The 22,788-nt window shown below is 40.1% G+C and overlaps 1 protein-coding gene across 1 annotated transcript; it reads right to left on the bottom strand.

The window, feature by feature from the left end:
* Window positions 1-21,639: 21,639 nt before the first annotated feature.
* On the bottom strand, window positions 21,640-22,455 carry LOC124461193. Its single transcript, XM_047012746.1, has 3 exons — window positions 22,258-22,455; window positions 21,730-22,059; window positions 21,640-21,665 (listed from the first exon to the last, which is right to left on the bottom strand). The coding sequence occupies exons 1-3, from the start codon at window positions 22,453-22,455 to the stop codon at window positions 21,648-21,650; spliced, it is 546 nt and encodes a 181-aa protein (XP_046868702.1). The 3' UTR covers window positions 21,640-21,647.
* Window positions 22,456-22,788: the final 333 nt, after the last annotated feature.

The following is a 22,788-nucleotide window of genomic DNA, read 5'->3' as shown; positions in this document are numbered from 1 at the left end:
AATAGCACAACATGAAATCGACTTTGAGGAATGTTACTTATGGACCGACTCGAAAACGGTACTAGCGTGGCTCGATGGAGACCCACGACGATATAAACAATATGTAATGTTTAGGATAGCCGAGATATGTGAGCTCACAGAGGCCAGAAACTGGAGATGGGTACCAACCAAACTAAATGTTGCGGACATCGCCACCAAACGACAACATAGGCCTAAAACATACACACAATGGTTCGAAGGACCCAATTTTCTAAAACTACCGCCGTCAGATTGGCTGACGGAAACTACCAATGAACGGACAGTCACTGAGGAACTGCGTCCTTGTTTCCTTCACATGCGAAGGGAACCAGCAAGAATCAATTACGAGTACTTTTCAAAATGGAATCGATTGACAAGAGCAATAGCATGTTGGCTTGCGTATACGAGGAAATTGATCAACAAATTACGTAAATCAAATGAGAATACAAACCAACTGGCATCCCAAATTAATGAAGCCAGAATGTTTCTATACCGGAATATACAACAAGAATGTTACAACGAAGAGTACACAGCCATCGAAAAACCGATTTCCGATCCGGAACAAATCGATTATAAATGGTCGTTCCGCCAGAGTGAGATGTTCGCCAACCTATTGTGGAAGCGCTGGGTCAAAGAGATGCTACCAAACATAACACGAAGGTCCAAGTGGCATAAAAAAGTAAAGCCATTTGGTGTAGGCGACATCGTACTTATGGTGGACGTAAATCAGCGTCGTAATACCTGGACAAAGGGTCGAGTTGTCGAAGTGACCACCGCAGAGGATGGTCAAGTCCGCCAGGCGAAGGTACATACACAATTAGGTGTCCTCTCCAGACCAGCAGTAAAGTTAGCAGTCCTCGATGTCGAAAAAGATAAAGCAAGCTCCAGTAGCTCGCTTGCTGGGAGGGGAATGTTGCCGAAATTCGGGCCTGCGAATAAACTTTGTATCACTGTATTACAAAACGAAACTCTGTCCGAACAAACAGAATGACGCTCTTTAAAAGTATAAAACTCTCTCTCTCTCTCATCTTACTCTTGCGGTACCTCATTATACATAAGCAGAATTAAAAAGCTTACCGCTTACGCTGACCTAACTAGAGGAATTAATGAATTAAATTTATTTCAAAGGCACTGGAGGAGCTAGATTAACTAGTCGAACGAGCAACACTGGTCGTGCGGGTATTGTGGAGCCACTTAAAAGCCCTCAATATTCCACTGTAAATACAACTAGATTATAGACTATAATCAGTAATTTACTGTTGACCATTCATAGAAATAAAATTAAGACATATTTAATGGAATCACATCTAAAAGATGTTAATAGAAAGATTATTATGAAAACCTGATCAGACACTGACCGACAAAAGCAGTAGACGGGAAAGTGAAAAATAAAAAGTGAAAAGTAGGCCATGTCCATTTGCCTAGTTTAATTAAAACAAATTTCAAGTAAAAACAAATTTCAAATAAAAATGCCCAATCCTGACTGGCCTAACTTTAATAAACCCGGAAACGGCAAGTTTAAAAAATTTGCCAAAAACTGATGGTTCCAAAGATGGCCTTAGATTGGTGCATCCAAATTATGAGGCCGAAGCCAGAGTGGAAAGATGCACCAAAATGTGCTAAATGGCTCGTCCTAAATTCCAAGGTCCTAAAGCGGACAAAGTTAAACCTAAGATCGAAGCGGAGAAGGCGGTAATTTCCCCTAATACGAAAGTAATGGTGATGGCTCCTTTTGGCCACGTTTCCCTTGAGGTACACCCACTCACTAGAAGTCCGACTTCCAAACCAAGGAGTATCAAGAAACCAGAGGGCCGGGGCTAACTTCGACCGCGTCAAAGTTTGTATACCCTTGCAACTTTTTTGGTAACTCTTTCCTTACCTATAGCCATCAAAGTGGAAAAACGTTTAAGCTAAAAAGTTTGCGAAAGAACGGCCTACATAGGAAATAACGGAGATATTGATCAAAGTCACTGTTTTCCACCGGTCGTTCCTATATGATATGAGCTATATAGCTCATATGATATATTTACCCGATCCTTATCAAATTTGGCACAGTCATTAACAGATATATTAAACTAACAAATGTTTAATTTGAAAGCAATCGCGTCAAAAGTAACGAAGTTATTCACCAAAGTCACCGTTTTCGAAAGATCGTTCCTATGGGAGCTATATGATATAGTCACCCGATCTTGATCAAATTCGGCATAGTCGTTTATATGACGTTATATCACTTTTGACCAAAATTAATATACCCTTTTTGCAAGGGTATAAAAACGTCGTGTGGCCGATAACGTGAAAAAAATGGCGGTCAAAAGCCTGAAGGTTGATGAACTGGAAAAGTTCAAGAAAATCGTTTATAAAAATTCAGGAGAGCTGGCCATCCGATGAGGACACACCAAGATAAATATCGCTAGAAATGACCAAAAAGTTTTGGTTAAGGTGAAGAAAGAGGAGGACAAAGCATATGAAAGAAAATAATAAGGAAAATAATATATTGTAAACTCTCTATTATTTTCGTTAATTAATCCCTTGGGATTGTCTTTTTATTTTCGGATTTTATTTCTGAATTTATTAATTGCACATGTGGTCTTGTTGCCTATTCTTGAGAGAGTGTGCCCGTACCCCGCCTTAGTGTATTATACCCCATTAGTGTGACCAAATTCGGTTATCGGGGAAATTCACTGAGACGAAGAGCGGGCTTATTTGAAATATTCTTAATGTTTACATTCGGCCAATCCTGACATTTGATCGACCTCGATCATACAATATAACATACAACATACAATATACATATACAAATACTGCTTATCAAATACATATTACAAACAGAAGCTCACAGTTTTATCACACGCATGCATCCACGGCTTGAGTCGGGCTGATTCTAAGATACCTTTGTAGGGCAATTGAGTAAGTTGACAATCGTCAATATCAGTGACTTCGTAACGGTCATTTGGAAGAACTCGATTTATCTTATAAGGACCACGGTACTTAAGAGCGAACTTTTTGCACGATCCGGGAGTGACATCAACATTGCGAATGGCAACAAAATCATTGACTCTATAGGATAAAGGTGCCTTATGCCTTAAAGCGTATCGCTTTTTATTGCGCTCCTGCGATAATTGAATTTTCGCACTTGCCTCTTCCCTAGTGGCCTCAATGTTACAGCGGTTTTCTGAACTAAATTTCTCGTCAAGATACTCGGTTAATTCGTCTACTAAGGGGCCTCGCTGATCGCAACCAAACAACAACATTGACGGAGTTTTACCGGTACTACACTGCACTGAGTTATTAATAGCGAACTCCACACGATTAACTAATTTATACCAATCGGCTTGGGCTAAAGGTTCTGACAGCTTTCCCAACATTGGGGTCAACACACGGTTCACACGTTCGACCTGCCCATTGGCTTGAGGGGCAGCAGTCGCTACTTTAATGTGGTCAATATTTCGGTTTTCTACAAATTCAGAAAACTCAAACGACGCAAAACAAGTACCTCTATCGGATATAACTCTTCTTGGTCGGCTATAATAATCAAAATATTTTTCTAATGCGGCGGTAACTTCTTTGGTACTAGTGGAATTTACGGGATACAATTTCACAAACTTTGTAAATGCGTCAATCACTACTAAAAGGTGCTTTCTTTTCGATGTAACACTTGGTAAGGGACCTAAGTGGTCAACATGAATAGTATCAAATGGAATCGGACTTTTCGGAATACTATGCAAGGTTCTATTATGTATAGTTCTTGGAACACTATGTAGAATACACGGCAGACAATCTTTTATAAACGACTCAACCTTTGGATTCATTAACGGGAACCAGTACTTTTCTTTCAAGTTGTTTACACATTTATCAACGCCTAAGTGACCTAGTTTCTCGTGACACCTTCTTATTAATTCCCCTTGCATGCGAGCCGGTGCATACAAACACAGTCTTTCCTTAGCATTTCTTTTGTACACTATACCATCTATTAACTCAAATCCAACATCATTGCCTTTTTCTAAATTTTCTCTTAGTTTACGGATATCCGGATCTCTTATTTGTTCTGACTGCAATAATAAATCAACATCTTGCGGAGACGCACCCACTACACCAACCAGCTTTGCCGACTCATTTCGATCGAGCTGGTCACTTCTTTCGATTTGGTTACTTAATCTCGGATCAACAGAACTTTCATTTAAAGAAACGCAAGGTTTATTCTTAACCAGTTTTAACCGACTTCTTTCTAAACATAGCTCACACAGCCTGAAACAACTCTTCGCTAAATGAACACACGGGTTTGTCCCAAACGGTCCTAAATAATTCTTCCCTAAAGGAGCACATGGTTTTATTTTACACGGGCTTATCTCACACGGGTCTATCTTACACGGGTTTGTCTCACACGGGTCTATCTCACACGGTTTTATCTCACACGGGTTTTTCTCACACGGGTCTATCTCACACGGTTTTATCTCACACGGGTCTATCTCACACGGTTTTGTCTCAAACTGTTTTATCTCACACGGGTCTATCTCACACGGTTTTGTCTCAAACTGGTCCATCTCACACGGTTTTGTCTCAAACTTGTCTATCTCACACGGTTTTGTCTCAAACAGTTTTAAATAATTCTTCCCTAAAGGAGCACACAGCTTGGTCAAATCTCTACCAGACTCACACGGTTTAACGCAACTTTCCTCAAAAGTAATATACGGTTCACAAGGTTCAATTGGGGCATTCTGGTCTCTCTTCACTAATAAATCGCAAGGATCAAAATCACCTTCTACAATATTCTCTAACAACTCGGTTTGCCGACTTAATGCGTCTACATGGCCCATGTTTGAACCGGGTCTATGGGCAATGGTATAATCAAAGTTTTCCAATTCCAACGACCACCGCGCAATGCGGGGATTTATTGATTTTTTACTCAAGGTTTGGACCAATGAATTACAATCGGTAACGATCAAAAATGGTCTGTGTTCTAAATAAACGCGAAATCGGCGCACGGCATATATTATGGTCAAAGTTTCAAGTTCAAAACTGTGATAACGGGACTCGGCGGCTGTCGCCTTTCGGGAATAATAAGAGACTGGATGCATTTTGCCATCAGTCTGTCTTTGCATCAAAGAGGCACCAAAGCCATTTGAACTAGCGTCAGTATGCAACTCACGGGCGGACTGGATAAGGTGGATCTTAATGTGAGAAATACGTTTTTAGCGGTTTTGTTTATCGGAAATGGACCACCTTGTTTAAGCAACTCAGTTAACGGTTTAGCTATGCGGGAGAAATTCGGAACAAATTTGTGAAAATAAGAGAATAAGCCTAAGCACGAGTGTAATGCTTTGCTGTTAAGTGGTTCTGGGTATTCTTGAATAGCTTTTAAATGTGTATTATTTGGTAAAATTCCCTTATCACTGACTTCATATCCTAAATAATCTATGCTCTTCTGTAGGAAAATGCTTTTCTTCAAATTGAGCTCTAAATTGTACTGAATAAAACGATCAAACAGTTTTGCTAACAACTTATGATGCTGATCTACGGTGCGGGTGGCAAGAATAATATCGTCCATATAAACTACAAGTTCTCGATCTCTAATCATATCACTAAGTATGTTCGATATAAATCTCTGAAATACAGCTGGTCCGTTCTTTAGACCAAAAGGCATTTTTAGATATTCGAATTGAATCCTCTTCCATGCCTACATGGTAAAAGCCACTTTTCAAATCTATGGCGGAGACAACGGTCTTGCCCTCCAGGTAGTCTAGGCAATCTTCTATCAAAGGCAACGGGAAAATTATCCCTCACAGTCTTCTTATTTAAACCTCGATAATCAACGCACATTCGTATATTGCCATCCTTTTTCCGCACTAGGACGATGGCGGACGCATAGGGAGAATTGCTTGGTCGGATTACATTATTGGCTAACAACTCACTAACTGTTTTAGAAACGATTCCTCTTTCATAATATGATAATCTCCTAGGACTACTATGAAATGGTGTTGTATCTGTCAGACATATTCTCATCATATATTTGGGCAACCCGTAATTAATTGAAAATCGGTCAATGTAATGCTCATGCACGATGTCTCGGCACTCACGCATCGCGCCTAATCCAAATTCACTGCCAACAGTAGTATTCCCGGTATCTGACAGCGTTGCACAAACGGTTTGCAACTCTGTTAGCCATTCTCGAAACGGGGATGCATTCGTGTTTACATTAGGGTTATTACAATAATTATCTAGATCAGTGGTGTTATTACTAATGGTATTATGCTTAGGATATTTAGTAAACAGGGATGCACAGAAGGATTTGTAAACAAAAGCAATGGTACTCTTTAATGATGCGGAATTCTTTTCATACTTTCTTACATTTTCAATTAATGAGAACTTAAGACCTATTTTATTCAAGGCGTCTCTACCAAGAAGTAGTTGCGTCGGCATAATATTATCGGGAATAACTAAAAATTGAATTTCATAATATTTTTTGCAAAACAGAACTAAACATTTGACTGTTCCAAAAGTCAGAATAGAGCCACCGCTCAGTCCATGAAAAGAACTTTTAACTAATTTATCGCAATCTAAATGCGGCATCAACGCTCTACTGGCAAAACTTACTGGGCTTCCGGAATCTAATAGGGCAAAAATATTATTAACATCAGTGCATCCCCCATTACAAGATATTCTTAAACTTACTAATTGAATAAATGACTTATCATCAATGGTGTCCGGGTCTTCACTAGAGCTCATGGCGGCGATCTTGGTTCGCATTGGACAATTCCGGTACTGATGGCCCACATTGAAGCACCGATAGCAACTTCCTTTTGGTCTCTCCGGACGTGGACAGTCGAACATTAAGTGACCAATCTGGCGGCAATTGAAACATCTCTTATCCTTTGCAGCAGGCGTAATGGCCTGCGCACGGTCTGAAGTCTGACGAGCCTGAGGAACGTAGTTTTTGGCTGGTGGCTGAACTGTCTGAAAACGCATCATCTTCTCTCGCAACTCGTTCAGAGAAGTAGAATAATACAAAGGAGCTGACAATCCGGTTCGATCTTGTAGTCCGTCAACAATGTATTTGACCACATCGGTGTCTTCAAAATTGCCCTGCTGAGCAATATTTCGCATAATTATGAAATACTGCAAGAGTGACTCTCCTTTGCCAATCGGGCGCTTCCTCATCTGGTTAGCAATCTCGTAGTTTGTCATTTGTAGGCCAAACACCTTCACAAGGGCATCCTTCAGCTCGTTCCAGGTTGTAGTCTTTTCATATGTCATGTATGCTTTAGCAGATCCTTCCAGCAGTCGGTTGCCCAACGACCAACATTGGGCATCACTCAGTACATAGACTCTAGCCGCTTTCTCCAGCTCACGAATCCATACGTGAATGGACAGATCACCATCACCAGAGAATTTAGGTACGGTAGTTTCGACGTCCTTCAAGTTCATGCGGCAATTATATTCCGGTCTGCTTAAGTTCTCCTCCAGCTCCATAACACGTGTTTTTAGCTCCATTAGGTTTTTACGTGCTGTATACAATTCGATGCTACTAAGAATCGAAGCCAATTCGTCGGTTTCGTTTGCTTGTGCGCATTCACGAACATGCACGTTCGTGTCTGGCCCTACAGGGGTCTCACGAGACATCGTCGGCAACTGGTTAGCACCCACTTGATCTGTACTTGGCTGCTCAATGTTTCCCACGCCGCGCTGCTCAATAAGAGGCTCCGGACCAACATCCACAAGTTGTCCGGTAAGCACATTTGCAGACACTGCTGGGCTGACTGCCTGCTCTTCGGGTACATCACTCTCTCCAGACTGATTCTGTGCCATGACTGCTTTTACCAATGCTCGCAATTGGTAAATTGACGCCTCTCTGTCGCAAGGTACTTCCTTTGCCGCTAGCAACTGAAGCAATGCGGTTTTGTTTAATTTAATGATCTCGGTGTATTTCATAAAAATACTTTCTTTAGGGCAAACTCCACACCTGATTTGTAAACTCTCTATTATTTTCGTTAATTAATCCCTTGGGATTGTCTTTTTATTTTCGGATTTTATTTCTGAATTTATTAATTGCACATGTGGTCTTATTGCCTATTCTTGAGAGAGTGTGCCCGTACCCCGCCTTAGTGTATTATACCCCATTAGTGTGACCAAATTCGGTTATCGGGGAAATTCACTGAGACGAAGAGCGGGCTTATTTGAAATATTCTTAATGTTTACAATATATTAAATTTATTTGCATTAGAATTGACAACGATTCTACAAATTTTTGTATTTGAAATATTTGAATTTATTTGTATTTGAAAATAAGTAAACATCTGGAGTGTTAAAGCAATTTTATATCTTTTGCTCTTTACAATGGGGAAATTTGGTTGTTTGGTAGTTTGATTGGGCGTCCCGATGAGCTCATCTTATTTGTGACCGGATTTCATCATATTAGCTGTTGCTTTACTGCATCTTATTTAGGACCGGATTATATCCAATTAGCTATTGCTGTACTGCTGACATGGCAGCTTGACCAATCTTACTAGAGAATACATTTCAAAATGCTTTCTCCTCTCCTCGATCCGACCAATTTTGTGATACCCTCTTCAAGCACTTTAAGATCCGGGTACTTCTTAGTTTTGCCCCCATTTGGAAAGAGTATCAAAACAACGACATTGACAAAGGTCATTTCGTCGTAATTGTTGTTTGTATTTTGCTGGTCGTCACCTTGCTTGGCAGTCCATTAAAAGCGAGTAAATTTTTTTTTTTTTTTTAACGTTTAATATATTTTTGTTGAATCTACTCTTAAATTAGAGCCTAACAACAAGTTTGAGATATTTTTCTTAGTCTAGTACTTAAGATAAATCCTGGGGATATTGCAGGCTGCCCTAATCACTTGTTATTGGGTTGGTCTGTCATTTCTTTTAAGGCGAGTTCTATTATTAGTTCGCGTAAGGCAATTGGCAAGAACATTTGGGTGTGCATCCAGTTTCGCAGAATACTTTAGTTGTTGAGTACATATTTCAGATTTTACGCTAGGTATATTTAGATCAATGTGAATGTTGTCGTTTCGTATATACCACGGGGCCCCCGTGATTGATCTTAAAATCTTAGACTGCGCTCTTTGTATAATATCGACATTGCTGGTACTTGCATTTCCCCATAGTACGGCTCCGTAAGTCCAGATGGGTTTCAATACGGAGTTGTATAGGAGAAGTTTATACTCCAGACGTAGAGGGGACCGAGCATTGATGATCCAATGTAGGCTACTAGCTTTCAGTTTATGCTGTGACTTTTTTGCTTCGATGTGCTTGCGCCAAGTTAGTCTTCTGTCTAGGTGGATGCCAATGTAAGTGACATCCACGGCTTGAGGAACTGGTACGTTGTTTAGCTTTAGAGCTGGACAGTTTCTTCTGTTAAGCGTAAATGTAACATGTTTGCATTTCTGCTCGTTGATCCGGATACGCCAGGTTGCTAGCCATTCCTTTACCACCTTGAGGTGTTCCTCTAATTTTGCAGAGGCTTGTATTGGGCATTTGGATCTGCTGAGGATTGCCGTGTCATCGGCAAATATGGACGTTGTAAGTCCTAAACTCGTTGGTAAGTCTGCAGTGTACAGCAGGTAGAGCAATGGGCCGAGTACACTGCCTTGCGGTACACCAGCTTTGATTTCAAAATCAGCGGAGACGGAGCCATTACATCTTACAGCGAATTTCCTATTGTAAAGGTAAGATTCCATGAGTTTGTGTGTGTACTGTGGCAGTTTTTGCCGGATTTTGAACATCAGACCCTCCAGCCAAACTCTATCGAAAGCCTGGGCAACGTCGAGAAAGACAGCCGCACAGTATTCTTTCAGTTCGAATGCTGTTCGTATTTTGGATGTTATGCGATTGACTTGTTCAATTGTATCATGTTTTTCGCGGAAGCCGAACTGGTGTGAAGGGATTGTGTTCTCCGATGCCAGAAATGAGTTTAGGCGGATCTGCAGGACCTTTTCAAAAAGCTTCGAAAGACATGGCAGCAAACTAATTGGCCTGTAGGATGATGGCTGGGTTTTGTCCTTTCCCACTTTAGGAATCATGATGATAGTGGACTTTTTCCATGTTCTTGGGAAGTAGCCAATTTTTATTATAGCGTTGAACAGTTTGCAGATACATTGTATTGCAATGATAGGGAGTTCTAGGATCATTTTCGGTGTGATTAGGTCATGGCCAGGGGCTTCTTTCGGTTTTATGTGGTTTTTATACCATACACCCATAGGGTGAAATGGTATATTAAAGTCGCCAAAATGTATGTAACAGGCAGAAGGAAGCATCTCCGACCCCACAAAGTATATATATTCTTGATCAGGATCAACAACCGAGTCGATCTAGCCATGTCCGTCTGTCCGTCCGTCCGTCCGTCTGTCCGTCTGTCCGTCTGTCCGTCTGTCCGTATGAACACCTAGATCTCGGAGACTATAAGAGCTAGAGCCACCAAATTTTTTATGTAGACTCGTGTAGTATGTAGAGTGATCAAGTTTATTTCAAATTTTTGCCACGCCCCTTTCCGCCCCGCAATTTAAAAAAAGCGTTTATCTCAAAAACTATTCTAGCTAGAGACACCATATTTGGTATGTATATTCGCTTAGTAAATGCACACATTTTGTATGTATAAAAATTTTGCCACGCCCTTTTCCGCCCCCGTAATTTGAAAAACTTGATTATCTCCCGTATTTTTTTACCTCATGCAATCAAATTTGGCACACTTAAATTTAATACTAATATCTATCCAAATACCAATAAATAAATTTGATCAAAATCGGATAAAAAACAGTCGAGTTATGCATATAAACGTTTTTCCATAAGGCCGGAGTTGGCCGTTGGCTGGTGGGGCGCTAGGGTGCTCGTATGATTGAGTGAGCGAGATACTAACATATGCTTGTAAGAAGCATGTGATTTGTTTAATAAAGTTGAAATATTTGCTTTACTGGTGTATGGTATATCTAAGTCGGCGAGACGACTTACTTACTTCATTAATAACTGCAGTGATCTCGTCCGATTGGAGTTCCGAGTACTCACTATCCGTTAATGTGTTCGAAGGGGAAAGTACAGATGAGTTTGATGTTGGATTTGGCTGGAAAACCATTTTAAGATGTGTGGCAAATACGGATGCCCTCTCTTCGTCACTGCGGGCCCATCCACCGGTTGGACTCCTTATCGGTGAAATTGTCTCTGTAGGAGCGCTTAAAGTTGGGTGGGCTTTCCACAGAGGATGTTTAGTGCTGGTTGGACTGAGCTTTTCTATGTATTTCCTTTGAGCCCAGCTTTCCTCTTGTCTTAACGCCTTGGAGAGGTTGCGATTAGCTTGCCTTAGGCGAAGTTTTGCTGCTGGTGATCAAGTAATCCGCCATTCTCTTCTTAGACGTCGTTTTTCCGTTATTAATTGTTCTATCCGCCGGTTAGTAGGCCTGTCAACAGGTTTGGTGTAAGAAGAGGCATGTGGAGTAGATGCTCTTGCTGCAGCTCCCATCATCGACTCAAGTGCAGAGACGCACATATCAATGTCCTCTGCAGCATCCAGTTTCGGCGAACAGTTAATGTGGGCACTCATGTACATTTTAAATTTAAGCCAATTCGTTTTGTTGTTTGTAAGCCTATATGGGCGATCAAGAACTTGAGGTCTTGTTAATAATGTGAATAGCACTGGAGAGTGATCGGAAGTTAAATCTAGCAGTGTTTCCGCAGTGATCCGATTACGTGGAATCCTCTTGGTTACTGCGAAATCAATCAAGTCAGGCACTTTCTGTGGATCTGTGGGCCAATAAGTAGGCCTACCCGGTGAGACGCAATCCGTTTTATTTAGAGGGTTGACTATTGTGCGTATGTTTGGCGTTATAGTCCCCTGCTGCAATGAAGCGATCTCCGAGTGTGTTAAAGAAATCGGTAAATTCTTTTCAGAGATTGAGAAGCGTGGTGGGCAGTACAGGGCGACCAATGTAGTGTTGCCGCAGCTGGTTTGGACGGTTATAGCAGTTGCTTGTAGGTGCTGTGTTTCAAATCTGTTGAGGAACGAGTGTTTTATACGGTTTTTGATTAGGATACCGGTCACGCCATGAGCTTTTCCGTCTGGATGGTTTGTTGCGTAGAAGGTATATTTTGGTATTTGAAAATTATTTTTTGATGTTAAATGTGTTTCCGAAATCAGCAAAACGTCGATTTCACTTGAGTCTAGGAATAGTTACAGTTCATTTTTGTGCTTGGAGATGCCGTTAGCATTCCAAAGACATAGACGTAGGGAAGCCATTATTTATTCTCGATAAGCTTCTGGATAAGCAGGTTTTGATTCCGCATAAGTTCGTGCATACAGTTTTGCATGAACGTCATAAAAGTAATCATGCTTTGATTGAGTGAGATCAATAGGGCCTCTAGACCACTTGGAGTTTGCTGGCCAAGCTCTGGTGCGCTAGGTTGCGGATTCTGTAGATGGCGGAGTGACGGGGTCTCTTTCGTGGGCTCCGTCTGTCCAGTTCGGAGCACACTAGCGAAGGATACACTAGGACTGGTTGTAGCAGTCATGTTGGATGATCTAACAGCCTTGGCGAAGAAAACCTCCGGTGTAGTTTTGGAGGCGTTGAAGGTGGTTTTTGGTCCAGCTGGGGGTTTGCGCCCGTTTAGGTGTGATTTAATCCTTGAATCAGAACATCCTCTGTAGTTGGCCGTGTGGTTCCCTCCACAGTTGCTGCATAGTCTTAGTGCGACGTTGTTTCTGTCCTTGACGCAAATTCCATATTCATGATGTTCGCCGCAGCCAACACACACTGACCTAAGATTGCAATTTTTAGAGGTGTGGCTGTATTCCTGGCAGTTTTTACACTGCGGTGGTTGGCGTCTCTTATGGGGCTTCTCTACGGTGATTCTTCTGTGCAATAGAAGCTGTAGGTTGTAGATCGGGTGCACTTCATTTGGCTTCGACCGCTTTGCATCTGGTTGGAGCTTGATTTTAAAGAGCGGCTGTGCGACCTTGTTCCTGTTGATGATGTTGACAACGGACTTGACCGCAAACCCTGTTTCGACCAACGCTTCTGCTATTTCTTGAATAGGGACCGATGGCTCAATCCCTTTTATCACAGCTTGGAGCCCTTTACTGCTTTTTAGTTGGTAGGTATAGAAGTTGATGTTAGCATTACGGAGCTACTTTTCGATGATGCGAAAATTGTCCTCAGTTTGGGTTTGACATTTAATTTCTTTAATGTTACCCCTATTAAGTGGGGTTACAACAAAGTTATTTGCCCGTACTGTTTCTACTAGCTTCGAAACCAGGGCGCTGCAGTTGGCTCCAAGGATGTATAAAAGAGGTGGTCTAGCCGATTTAACTTTATCTACAGCTCCGGCTTGATCGTCTTGCTGATCGGCAAGAATTTTAAAACGATTCCCGCTAAGGGGTGCTACTCCGTTCATTTGGTTTGGTTATTTTCGGCGTATTGCCACTTTTTTTCCCGAATTGGTGGACATGGCTTTTGTAAAAATTAAGCACTTTGTTGTTGCAACTTAGTATTTATTGCTATTAGAGCAATCTAATAGCAATATTATTGTAAATAGGCGTCTCTGAGGCGACTGAGAGCCCTACACAAATTTTTGAAAACGCGGTCTTTTTTTTTTACACTCAATTTTTGCGGAGTGCATTAAAAAACACGTCTGTACACGGCGGCAGTTGAATTGAATGAGTAAATTAAATGAAATTATGTATTTTGTCAAAGAGAAACAACAAAAGTGCGGTGTTACTGAATATGGGTGTGGGCATACATAATATACACATTGATGGGATAATGTTTAATGGTTTTAGAATGATGTCAGAGCAGATATATTTGCAACCTGTGCAGAGCAATTTGTTACTAGACATCGACATTTAATGTGATTACAAACATGGGAGTAGCTAGAAAATCCGGTTTGGGGGTAATATTTTATTTCGAGGGGAGACTAAACTATAAAAGCCATGCAAGTCTTATGTGCAATGCTTCTCAAACTGTGAAGTCAAAGCCCCAGCCAAATGGCATGCCAAAAGATGTGAGATGGGAAATCATCAGCATCTCGACATCAGCAACAAGTTGCAAATTCTTTGCCGTAGTAAATGTCAAACTGTCAGAGTATTGGTGGGGAGAGGAGGTACTTGAAATGGGAGCGGATTTGAGTCATGGTGGGATGGGGACGGAAAGAGACACAAACTGCATGCCAACAAATGCCATGCCATGCCATGTAATGACCTGTTTTCAAGGGTCTTAGAAGGCGGTATAAATTTTCAATTAATTTTCAAAGTTTCTCATATCATAGCAAGTCAATCTAGTTACCTAGAAATACTCACTCACAAAAGGTCATATGAATTGAAAGAAAATTATTATTATTATTATTAAAGTATAGGATAGTTATAAACTATCAACCTAACTATATTTTACAAGCACTGGCAACTAAGGCCTTCGGCTTACATTAGACGAAAACTACATCCATACACTAGCCTGGGATTCGAACCCGGATCCTCGTTGTTCAGTTGACTAAATGACTGGGCCACTTAGACAACTCATCTACCGAGGACTGCAATTGAAAGAAAATATTTCAGTCGAATAGTAACAATATTGCTGCGAGCTTGAAAATTATTTGAATAAAAAGTTTCAAAATTATCGTGTTGGTGCTTGAGACAAAAATTAAAAAATAGATAAAATCCTTACATGAAAAACACGCGAATTTGAAAAATATATAACAACAAATTTTTAAGTCCAAAGTCCAAATCAGATGCACTAAAGAAAATATAATACAACTGTACTTTGGCACAAACAGCTTACCTAGCATATGACTAGAATTACAATCAGCCACACGCGTTGTGGGAAAAACACTTGTAATTGTAAACTAACCCAAACGATCACAACGGCAGGATGTCAAGTGGCCGACGCAGTGCCTAAAATAATAATAATTTTTCAACCCCCGAATACGTGGGTGTGAGTCGTACTAGAATAAGATCTCCTTAAGAACAATTGTTACTTCCTAGAGCCTAATATTTCATATATAAACTCCGTACTTTTGTAAATAAAATCAGTTCATATTTTGAATTTAACGAATGAAGATCGGGTTATTTTCCTTCTCTCCGGGATGCCCTATTCATTTTGGTCCTTCGAGTAGTTTTCCGCCGCCAGTGGTAAGAGACTCAGAGAATGAATCAGCTCCTTAAGGTCTGAATTCTTATAAGATCAGATAAAGGTAGCAAAATAAAATAAATAACTCTTGTTTTCCCCCACCAGTGGTAAGAGACAGAGTATAAAATTAAAGCAAAATATTATTGCTTAATAAATAAAAAATGCGTGCGTCTGAATTTAAAGGCAGTTTGGCTAGTGGAGCAACTGTAGTATCTTCAGCGGCGGGAGAGTTTTTAACCGATCTTAAAGGCAGTTTGGCTAGTGGAGCAACTGTAGTAATTTCGGCAGTGTGTATGTACACTAATATCGTTGCAAACGCTGTATGTAGTTGCAAGTAGGCAACAAAGATCAGCAGCAGAGCAATGAAACAGTTGCAATTAGCCAACAAAGGACAGCAGAAGAGCAATGAAATATTTGCAAAGAGGCAAAACGTTAGCAGAAGAGCCACAACATAGTTTCAGAGACGAAAAGGATGGTGCCAGGTGGCCGCAGGAGCAGGTCGGAGAGGCGAGCGGAGTTCGAACGAGTTTAAGGAGAGGCGAGCGGAGGCAAAGCATGGTTTTCTAACAATTTAAAGGTCGCTTAAATAAAAAACTAATTACATACTAGACAAATAAATTCCAAAACGCCCCATTTGGCTGCCCTTCGCAGAATGTTTAAGAATAAACATCGTGTTCATCTGAAGCGGCTTCACCAAATCAGATGCACTAAAGAAAATATAATACAACTGTACTTTGGCACAAACAACTAACCTACCATATGACTAGAATTACAATCAGCCACACGCGTTGTGGGAAAAACACTTGTAATTGTAAACTAACCCAAACGATCACGACGGCCGGATGTCAAGTGGCCGACGCAGTGCCTAAAATAATAATAATTTTTCAACCCCCGAATACGTGGGTGTGAGTCGTACTAGAATAAGATCTCCTTAAGAACAATTGTTACCTCCTAGAGCCTAAGATTTCATATATAAACTCCGTACTTTTGTAAATAAAATCAGTTCATATTTTGAATTCAACGAATGAAGATCGGGTTATTTTCCTTCTCTCCGGGATGCCCTATTCAAACATAATACACTAAAAGTTACAGAATTTTGTTAACTTTAATTATTTTATATCAAAATTAAGTAAAATTTTAACACTAAATAAGAATAAAACTCTTCATCAAAATTAAGTACAAATTTTAAAATTAATTCCATAAAATGTTACAAAAGTTAAAAGTTATCATTCATTATTCGAAACATATATTTTTCATATTACATTACATCAAAATTAAGAACACATTCCATAAAAAATGGTTAAAGGTTACGAAACATATACATAATCATTTATATCATACCATTGGGCTTTTTAATGTCCTTTCGGCCAAAGTTACGAAGTACATATAAACCTCTACATCAAAATTAAGTCCCATAAAAATAAATTCATTTATTTGGAAATTAGGCGAAATTGTAAAAATAAATTCTTTTATTTGGAAATTTGGCTAAATTTTAAAAGATCCTGTAACCTGTATCCTGTAAACGTACCAGTCATATCCAAGATTATGTGCAGCACGCAAGGCGACAGACCGTCAGCGCAGATTCTAGGATTGCAGTGAAGGACTGCAGAAAATGAAAGGTTGCGGATGTTCCAGAAACGCTTGCACACCTCCTGTGTAGCCTTGGCAGCGATGAGGCTTAGGTACCTAGGAGTCCATCTGCGGAAAACGCTTCAGGATGCAGCCAGGCGAACAATATACCAACTCTTGACATTCGTCTGACACCCATATCCTTTAGTCGGTCTATGTGGGATGTTCCGGATGTTCAAGAAACACTTAGACACATCCTGTGCAGCCTTGGTTAAGACGCGTAGGTACCCCATCTAAGAAATCGCTTCAGGATGCAGCCAAGCGAACAATTTATCAACTCTTGATGTCCTGTCAGATATAGGCACCCGCTACCGCACCACACGCACGTTAAAATCTGTCTGTGGGACTCCTAGTGGATGGCCTGCCTTATCTAACCTAACCTATATCTAGAAAATCTAACCGTTATATTTAACAATAGCAAAGTAATAACTTCTTTACATCAAAACTAAGTGAAAAACAAACGATTCTTCATCAAAATTACACAAAAGCACAAAAATCGGGAAGTAATTTTTTAATTAAAAATTAAACTTAGTGTTCGTTAAAATTTCAGAATTTAAAAATTTTATTTTATGGTGTTTCGTGGTTGTTTTGTTTTAAAAGCATCTATAAATCCCGCTTATATTAGTGTTTCCTAAATAAGCGAACTAAATTCAAGCTTCGAAACCACTTCTACGACAAACATCGTTTCGAAAACAAGTCACATATTAATATTTTATGGCCACATTAAATTTTTCGCAGATATTTACTTTTAGGTGAACGAAATTGCCCAATTCGTCCTGTTCTCTTAGGTTCACAATCAAATGTCAAAAACGTGCAGCAGCAGTTTTGAATTACGACGGCTTTGATTTTATATCGATTTGGGGGATTTTGCAATTTGATTGAACCGATTACTCATTGAGGTATTATAAGAATATAGGCATATCATTTCTATGAATATATTTGTGGAATTAAGTCCAGCATCATATATTTAAGAAGCCCTTTTCCGTGGTGAACAAATACTGACTGCATACAATGGAAACTTGCAGTCTCTAAAGCAGTGCATTGGCTGTTGTCAACGGATGTCCGACTTCCCATACGAAATCCAGTCCAACTATTGAATCTAGGTAGGTAGGTGTTGTATATTTAATATTCTTTTATTTTCCACCAAAATGAATTCAGTGTTGTTGTTCGTTTTCATGAAACGATCGTTTTGTTTTCGCTTGTCTAATTGTTTATTCAAATCGCCACACTGAATATTGTCCATTACAATAAATTCCAAAGTCATCGATAGGTAAACTTTGATTATGCCAATGTCAAATTCTCTCTTTAGAATGTAGGCAAATGCGTCACCATTTTGGAATATAAGAATTAGTTTGATGGTTTTTCAATTGTAGGTCAAATATGTGAGTAGAAATTTTAATAAATTTCAGTTTTTACACTTCGGTAATAGAGAAGCATAAAAAGTTAAAGAAGTCGATCTCGGTTTTTTGCTTTAAAGGATGGAATAAATTTTCATTCGTGTAAACTCTCTACTTTTCAGTTATTAGTCCCTTGGGATTGTCTTTATATTTTCGGATTTTTATTTTCTTTCAAAAAAATTTGCACAAGTATTCTTATTCACTACATTTCGAGAGAGTGTGCCCGTTCCCCGCCTTAGTGTTTATACCCTTTAGTGTGACCAAATTCGGTTATCGGGGAAATTCACTGAGACGAGGAGCGGGCCTATTTAAAATATTCTTAATGTTTACATTCGGCCAATCCTGACATTTGATCGACCTCGATCATACAATTCAATATACAATACATACAACATACAATATACATATATACAATACATACAATATACATTTGCATACAACATATACAAATACTGCTTATCAAATACATATTACAATCAGAAACTCACAGTTTTATCACACGCATGCATCCACGGCTTGAGTCGGGCTGATTTTAAGATACCTTTGTAGGGCAATTGAGTAAGTTTACAATCGTCAATATCAGAGACTTCGTAACGGTCATTTGGAAGAACTCGATTTATCTTATAAGGACCACGGTACTTAAGAGCGAACTTTTTGCACGACCCGGGAGTGGCATCTACATTGCGAATGGCAACAAAATCATTGACTCAATACGATAATGGTGCCTTATGCCTTAAGGCGTACCGCTTTTCATTGCGCTCCTGCGATAATTGAATTTTCGCACTTGCCTCTTGCCTAGTGGCCTCAAGGTTAAAGGGGTTTTCTGAACTAAATTTCTAGTCAATTACTCGGTTAATTCGTCTACAAAGGGGCCTCGCTGATCGCAACCAAACAACAACATCGACAGAGTTTTACCGGTACTACACTGCACTGAGTTATTAATAGCGAACTCCATACGATTAACTAATTTATTGACAGCTTTCCCAACATTGGGGTCAACACACGGTTCACACGTTCGACCTGCCCATTGGCTTGAGGAGCAGCAGTCGCTACTTTAATATGCTTAATATTTCGATTTTCTACAAACTCAGCAAACTCAAATCTTGTAAATGCGTCAATCACTACCAAAAGGTGCTTTCTTTTTGATGTAACACTCGGTAAGGGACCCAAGTGGTCAACATGGATAGTATCAAATGGAATCGGACTTTTCGGAATACTATGCAAGGTTCTATTATGTATAGTTCTTGGAACACTATGTAGAATACACGGCAGACAATCTTTTATAATCGACTCAACCTTTGGATTCATTAACGGGAACCAGTACTTTTCTTTCTCTTTATCTCACACGGGTTTTTCCCACACGGTTTTATCTCACACTGTTCGGAACAACTCTGTTCTAAAACGGCATGCGCTCTAATCGAATCTCTACTAAACTCATTTTTCTCTGAGGGGACACACTGTTCTATTAAATCGCTTTCAAACTCGGGCGGTTTAACTAACTCACATGATTCAACGCAACTATCATCTTGAATGGCACACAGCTTGGTCAAATCTCTACCAGACTCACACGGTTGAACGCAACTTTCCTCAAAGTAATATACGGTTCACAAGGTTCAATTGGGGCATTCTGGTCTCTCTTCACTAATAAATCGCAAGGATCAAAATCACCTTCTACAATATTCTCTAACAACTCGGTTTGCCGACTTAATGCGTCTACATGGCCCATGTTTGAACCGGGTCTGTGAGTAATGGTTCCAATTCCAACGACCACCGTGCAATGCGGGGATTTTTTTGATTTTTTACTCAAAAATCAAAAATGGTCTGTGTTCTAAATAAACGCAAAAACGTCGCACGGCATATATTATGGCCAAGCTTTCAAGCTCAAAACTGTGATAACGGGACTCGTCGGCTGTCGACTTTCGGGAATAATAAGAGACTGTATGCATTTTGCCATCAGTCTGTCTTTGCATCAAAGAGGCACCAAAGCCATTTGAACTGGCGTCAGTGTGCAACTCAGTTTCGTAGTTAGGGTTAAAGATAGCTAATACGGGCGGACTGGATAAGGCGGATCTTAATGTAAGAAATACATTTTTAGCGGTTCTGTTCTTCGGAAATGGACCACTTTGTTTAAGCAACTCAGTTAACGGTTTAGCTATGCGGGAGAAATTCAGAACAAATTTGTGAAAATAAGAGAATAAGCCTAAGCACGAGTGTAATGCTTTGCTGTTAAGTGGTTCTGGGTATTCTTGAATAGCTTTTAAATGTGTATTATTTGGTAAAATTCCCTTATCACTGACTTCATATCCTAAATAATCTATGCTCTTCTGTAAGAAAATGCTTTTCTTCAAATTGAGCTCTAAATTGTACTGAATAAAACGATTGAAAAGTTTTGCTAACAACTTAAGATGCTGATCCACGGTGCGGGTGGCGAGAATAATATCGTCCATATAAACAACAAGTTCTCGATCTCTAATCATATCACTAAGTATGTTCGATATAAATCTCTGAAATACAGCTGGTCCGTTCCTTAGACCAAAAGGCATTTTTAGATATTCGAATTGAATCCTCTTCCATGCCTACATGGTAAAAGCCACTTTTCAAATCTATGGCGGAGACAACGGTCTTGCCCTCCAGGTAGTCTAGGCAATCTTCTATCAAAGGCAACGGGAAAATTATCCCTCACAGTCTTCTTATTTAAACCTCGATAATCAACGCACATTCGTATATTGCCATCCTTTTTCCGCACTAGGACGATGGCGGACGCATAGGGGAATTGCTTGGTCGGATTACATTATTGGCTAACAACTCACTAACTGTTTTAGAAACGATTCCTTTTTCATAATATGATAATCTTCTAGGACTACTATGAAATGGTGTTGTGTATCTGTCAGACATATTATCATCATATATTTAGGCAACCCGTAATTATTTGAAAATCGATCAATGTAATGCTCATGCACAATGTCTCGGCACTCACGCATCGCGCCTAATCCAAATTCACTGCCAACAGTAGTATTCCCGGTATCTGACAGCGTTGCACAAACGGTTTGCAACTCTGTCAGCCATTCTCGAAACGGGGATGCATTCGTGTTTACATTAGGGTTATTACAATTATTATCTAGATCAGTGGTGTTATTACTAATGGTATTATGCTTAGGATATTTAGTAAACAGGGATGCACAGAAGGATTTGTAAACAAAAGCAATGGTACTCTTTAATGATGCGGAATTCTTTTCATATTTTCTTACATTTTCAATCAATGAGACCTATTTTTTTCAAGGCGTCTCTACCAAGAAGTAGTTGTGTCGGCATAATATTATCGGGAATAACTAAAAATTGAATTTCATAATATTTTTTGCAAAACAGAACTAAACATTTGAATGTTCCAAAAGTCAGAATAGAGCCACCGCTCAGTGCATGAAAAGAACTTTTAACTAATTTATCGCAATCTAAATGCGGCATCAACGCTCTACTGGCAAAACTTACTGGGCTTCCGGAATCTAATAGGGCAAAAATATTATTAACATCAGTGCATCCCCCATTACAAGATATTCTTAAACTTACTAATTGAATAAATGACTTATCATCAATGGTGTCCGGGTCTTCACTAGTGCTCATGGCGACGATCTGGGTTCGCATTGGACAATTCCGGTACTGATGGCCCACTTTGAAGCACCGATAGCAACTTCCTTTTGGTCTCTCCGGGCGTGGACAGTCAAACATTAAGTGACCAATCTGGCGGCAATTGAAACATCTCTTCTCCTTTGCAGCAGGCGTAATGGACTGCGCATGGTCTGAAGTCTGCCGAGCCTGAGGAACGTAGTTTTTGCCTGGTGGCTGAACTGTCTGAAAACGCATAATCTTCTCTCGCAATTCGTTCAGAAAAGTACAATACTACAAAGGAGCTGACAATCCGGTTCGATCTTGTAGTCCGTCAACAATGTATTTGACCACATCGGTGTCTTCAAAATTTCCCTGCTGAGCAATATTTCGCATAATGATGAAATACTGCAAGAGTGACTCTCCTTTGCCAATTGAGCGCTTCCTCATCTGGTTAGCAATCTCGTAGTTTGTCATTTGTAGGCCGAATACCTTCACAAGGGCATCCTTCAGCTTGCTCCAGGTTGTAGTCTTTTCATATGTCATGTATGCTATAGCAGATCCCTCCAGCAGTCGGTTGCCCAACGACCAACATTGGGCATCACTCAGTACATACACTCTTGCTGCTTTCTCCAGCTCACGAATCCAGATCACCATCACCAGAGAATTTAGGTACAGTAGTTTCGACATCTTTCAAGTTCATGCGGCAATTATATTCCGGTCCGCTTAAGTTCTCCTCCAGCTCCATAACACGTGTTTTTAGCTCCGCCAGGTTTTTACGTGCTGTATACAATTCGATGCTACTAAGAATCGAAGCCAATTCGTGTGTTTCGCTCGCTTGTGTGCTTTCACGAACATGCACGTTCCCGTCTGGTCCTACAGAGGTCTCACGAGACATCGTCGGCAACTGGTTAGCACCCACTTGATCCGGTGTACTTGACTGCTCAATGTTTCCCAACCCGCGCTGCTCAATAAGAGGCTCCGGACCAACATCCACAAGTTGTCCCGCAAGCACATTTGCAG

Source organism: Drosophila willistoni, unplaced genomic scaffold (assembly GCF_018902025.1).
Source record: "Drosophila willistoni isolate 14030-0811.24 unplaced genomic scaffold, UCI_dwil_1.1 Seg253, whole genome shotgun sequence".
Classification (NCBI taxonomy): Eukaryota; Metazoa; Arthropoda; class Insecta; order Diptera; family Drosophilidae; genus Drosophila; species Drosophila willistoni.
The sequence above is the reverse complement of the archived record's forward strand: the minus strand, read 5'-3'. Positions and strand labels throughout refer to the sequence as shown.